Source organism: Penaeus japonicus, unplaced genomic scaffold (assembly GCF_977035675.1).
Source record: "Penaeus japonicus unplaced genomic scaffold, GWHDUDI00000001_assembly GWHDUDI00000011, whole genome shotgun sequence".
NCBI lineage: Eukaryota > Metazoa > Arthropoda > Malacostraca > Decapoda > Penaeidae > Penaeus > Penaeus japonicus.
In genome coordinates, this window is record NW_028234413.1 from 31,767,766 (window position 1) to 31,772,765 (window position 5,000).

Below are 5,000 nucleotides of genomic sequence, written 5' to 3' on the forward strand. Positions count from 1 at the left end.
GGAAAAAAATCATGGTGAAGTTATCAGAAAAAGCCTGGTGATGTTAGCAGAGAAACAAAAACAAACGCTAGCACATGTAACAAGGCGTTGCCACACCCACATAACAGCCACCAGCACAGAGCATGCATGATTCACGACAAATAAACAATCATTAATCGCCAATATGTGTGGAATCTCGTCTAACGTGGCAGCAGCTCGGGCCACCAAGTCACTACGTACGAACGAGCATGAACCCCGAGGAGGTGACAAAGCAAGATTACCGAGGCGTAACATCCTGCAATATCCCTAGGGAGTGAAGGAGGTGCAAGTAATGTGTACAGGGCAAATCCAGGAAGTAATGTTGTAACGTGTGGGAGGATGGGAGGGTAAAACACACACACACACACACACACACACACACACACACACACACACACACACACACACACACACACACACACACACACTCTCTCTCTCTCTCTCTCTCTCATAAGTATCTTTTTGTTTACTGGCCTACACAGCTCATACTGAACTAGGAACTTTATCCACATCTTTAGTACATCCTGTTTTTTTTTTCAAAAATTAATATCAGTGTTAATTAAAGGACAATCATCTATCATTTTCGGACAACAGCAGATAATATAAAATACTTTACGACCAGCATCTCTAATATCTTGTCGAGCCCCAGCAACGGGCATCCTTTACCCAGAGGAACAACACCACATTAGGCATCGCTAATCTGACGAAGACATACATCTCCTCCTTAGTGTGTCTTTCCACTTACCTCTTCGGCAACACAATATTCACATCCCGCTAAGGTCATGATACTAATTTTAAAAGCGGGACCGATAATGACATCATTCACACGCGCTCTTTGATATTTTAAATTAAATATCACAACGACCACGTCGAGTAGATGCACATCCTACTCATGGCCGTTATCTAAATCATGTCCAGGGGACCCGAAGCGACACTGCTTCATGCACACGAACGCACAGACAGACAACGGCACTGGCAACGCTTTTAACATCATCGTAAACATGCATCGTCCGTTTCAACAAGTGACACGGCACTAATTGCGGCCGCAGCAGGCAGCGCAGGTATGGCACGCGGAGAGGACAATTACCTGGCGGGGTAGTGGACCACGACGGGGTCACTCTTGGCGTTTCTGTGGTTGTTCCTCCTCCACATATTCTCCTTCTCGCGCCTCTTGTTCTTGCGCCGCTCCTTCTGGAGGCTGCGGACCACCACGACGGACTTCTCGCAACCGATCATCAGGTTGGGGTTTTGGCACTCCAGGGGCACGAGGGCCATGTTGCTCCCCGGGCTGTCCTTGCTGTACTTCATGGTGGAGATGCAGTGGTACCTTCACTCACACAGATAACTCTTTTCACTCACTAAAGTTGCACTTGCGGATGTTTACTCGAATGGCGCTGGCTGAACGATTATACTAAATATTGCATCACAGACGAGTTTCAGTTTTGGGCAACCTATTCCTTCTGGTATGTCTTGAGAATTGGTAGATGAATAAAAGGTTCACCGTTTTCTGCGGTGCTTAGAAGCAAACTGTAAGCTATTTGGTAGGCAGCTGAAGTCCCCAACAAAACGCTTAATTTCTGGGACCATGACACAAAAATAAGGAGTATTCCTTAGCGCGCGGCACAAAAGACAACGTGGTATCGAGCAGCCGGCCGCGCGCCTTCCTTGCACGGCGGCACCAGCTAGACTGAGGCTCGCGAGGCGGGACACGACCAGGCTCAACACCAGCTGATCGCTGCGGCGCCCGCTGCTTGGCGGCGCTCCCAACACACGCGCACGCACGCACGAACTCACCCTTCTCCTGATGCCACAACACGTGCTTTATGCTCTTAACAAACTACATCAAAGTCAAGTTCCTAATATATACCAAGTTTCAACTTCAGCTGAAAAAGGGCTTCAGGCAGACATGTTAGCGGCAATGGAAACCGCGCTCTGCAGTGGTTGGACACCCGAGGGCACTTGGCAGAGTGCCACATTGCAGCCATAACCATTGTTGCAGGTAGGTTGGGAAGAGAGAGCTGGTCAGAAGGACTGCAGCACACACGCCACGACCTTCTCCTACACATTTTATTCCGATCCGCACAGGTGTGGCAGCTTACCACACATGGAGATGAATGGGTGGGCTTACACGACCTCTGGCCCTTCCTTCAGCACCATACCTGCCCTTAACAACCGTCGTTCAAAGGCGCTGAGGCCCCCAAGGACGTTTTAATACACTGAACACAGTAAAACGAACTTCTAACATGTCAATGTTTACCACCAAATGCCGTCGCTCCCATGATATGTCAGTCCTTGTAGGCAGTGTCACTGGTCACATGATATTTTGCTACCATACGAATGTCACCAAATGACAGGCTGTAATAATAGCTAGTACACACCCGGAGACCTTCCAGCCACGCGTTTTGGTACCATCGGCACTACCATTAAATTGGTCGCAGATGGTTCCAAACCAACGACTCGTTACAAAACGACGTCGCCCTCCCTCGCCACGCATCTATCCCATCATCTACCGAACGCGTCAGCTAAAAATAGCGCGGCAATCAATTCCCTATTCCTAGACATACCCTTCCCCACTGGACCCCGGGCAATATATAAGCACGCATCCCATCCTATCAGCCATTCCCGACAGAGGCATAAATTCCTGTTATCCTTCCCGTTACCGAGAGCAGAGCATAGGCCTAAAGGCATTCCCTGGAGCCGTGGGGCAGGCCCGCACAAATGTGTATATACACATGGTTATATGTGTGTATGTGGCGTGTGTTTGTGTTTGAGTGTGTATGTGTGCGTATGTATGTATGTGTGTGTGTGTGTGTGCGTATGTATGTATGTGTGTGTGCGCGCGTTGTGCGTGTGCGTGTGTGAGAGACTTTTTTTTGACTTTGACAAGTTTATTGAGACTAGCGGTTACTTACATCTCAAAAAGATGAGGTAAAAGGGGGGAAAGGGAGAGAGGGAGAGGGAGAGGGAGAGGGAGAGGGAGGGAGGGAGGGAGGGAGGGAGAGGGAGAGGGAGGGAGGGAGAGGGAGGGAGGGAGAGAGAGAGGGAGAGAGAGAGGAGAGAGAGAGGGAGAGAGAGAGAGGGAGAGAGAGAGGGAGAGAGAGAGAGGAGAGAGAGAGGAGAGAGAGAGAGAGAGAGAGAGAGAGAGAGAGAGAGAGAGAGAGAGAGAGAGAGAGAGAGAGAGAGAGAGAGAGAGGGGGGGGGGGAGAGGGAGAGGGAGAGGGAGGGAGAGAGAGAGAGAGTGAGGGGAAAAAGTGTGTGCGTACCAAATAACCAGAAGCGCGAAATATCTTGTACTTGCAAGAAGCGTTTAAACCGTTCAGTATCCTTCCTCTGCCTCCCGCCCGACTCTGCCTTCTCAGCAGAGAGAAAAAACAAACGTGTTTACCAGCAAGAGCCAGAGATGCTATTTTCTGCAGTTACGCCCGTGTTTCCGTCCGAGAATTTCCTTCGGCGCTACAAGAGCTGAGAGAGATCCTCGGCGATCGTCAGCAGAATAATTAGTCGCAATGTTTGTCCCGCTCATCCGTCCGCACTTGCACCCCTTTGTTTGGCGCTGGCGAATAGGCAACGCCTTATTCCTTCTTTCACTCAGCTTCTGCGTCTGCCTCCGCCTCCTCTTGTCCCTCGAGGTCGAAAATAACACCGAACGGATATGCCGCCGAAGCTTCCTCATCCCCCTGGCAGTTAGTTCACTCGTGTGACCTTCGCATGGACGAGGAAAGAGGTGGGGGGGGGGTCCATCTTGGGGTATGTTGGGGGTAGTTGAGAATCTTCGAATCGGGGTTGCGAAGGACAACCCTGGAGAAAACAAACACACGTCACCTCACGACACCTCCCTCATGCTTCCCCCTGCCCCCTCCTTCTCCCCCTCCGACACACCCCCCATCCTCCCCCCCCCCCCCCCCTCTTTCCCCCCCTCCCTTCCCCCTCCCCTCCCCCCCCCGCCCCCTCTCCCGCCCTCTTCGCGAGGCCAGAGCCATTGAAGTTTGAGCGATATCGACGACATTTGATAGCCAGCATTGAGTGAGCAGTGAGTGCGCGTGTTTCAGTGACCACCATCCTTAGCTTAAGTAGCTTTCAGCCAGGAGTAAGAGGCGAAAGGAGGCCACGGGAGTAGGCGGAGTGGAGGAGGGCGGGAGCGAGGGCGGCGGCGGGCGCGAGCGGCTGAGCGCTGTTTTCCTTTTTTTATGTTATTTTTCCTTTTCTTTTTTAATTATCTTTTTCTTTCTTGGGACACCTTCAGAAAATATATCTACTCCACACACAATCTACACATCACTACACACCGCGCAACAAACACCACAACACACACACACAACACACAAAACACACACCACACAACACACACACACACACACACCACACAACCCACACACACACACACACACACACACACACACACTACTACGTTTAACGGTAAGAGTTAAGGTAACTTAATTTTTGTGGTTTGTAAGGACATCCTGTACATGGAGAAGAAATGAGTATTGTGGGTGGTGGTGGTGGTGGAAGGAGAGATGATGATGGTGATGAGAAAGAGGAAAAAGAGGAGGTAGAGGAAGAGGAGGGAGAAGAGGAAGGCGGGGAAAGATACTAAAAGATGGATCAAGATATGAAAGATGATGGATGTGAGGATAAGGAGGAAAAAGAGGTGATTGAGGAAGAGGAGGAAGGGGGAGAAAGAAGAAGGAGAGGAGGAAGAGGAGGATAAGGGCGGAGAAAGATACTACAAGGATCAAGTTATTATTCAAGCGGAGGAAGCCCAAACATGGATGCGCACCGCGAGGACTTAAGATGCACCGTGGCATTCCTAGGGCGGGCCGGAGGAGGGGGAAGGGGGGAGGGGGAAGGAAGGTGGACGGAGGAAGAAGGGAAGGGGGAAGGGGGACGGGAACGGGAGGGGGGGAGGTGGTGGTGGTGATGGGAGACGGGTAAGGAGTAAGAGGAGGTGGAGAATGAAACTGTGCTTGAGCAGAGTAACGGTT

The 5,000-nt window shown here is 50.9% G+C and overlaps 1 protein-coding gene across 3 annotated transcripts in view; it reads right to left on the reverse strand.

Annotated features, from left to right (window-relative positions):
* The window catches only part of ssh (Protein phosphatase Slingshot), a 194,179-nt gene that overhangs the window by 30,933 nt on the left and 158,246 nt on the right, over positions 1-5,000 (reverse strand). The window contains exon 1 of one of the 3 annotated variants that reach the window (XM_043001342.2): positions 1,106-2,990. The exons of the other annotated variants lie outside the window; for them this stretch is intronic. Coding sequence (XP_042857276.1) covers positions 1,106-1,326 — 221 coding nt within the window. The 5' untranslated portion in view covers positions 1,327-2,990. Of the gene's footprint in view, positions 1-1,105; positions 2,991-5,000 lie in introns of those variants that run through there. 3 annotated transcript variants of the gene reach the window in all.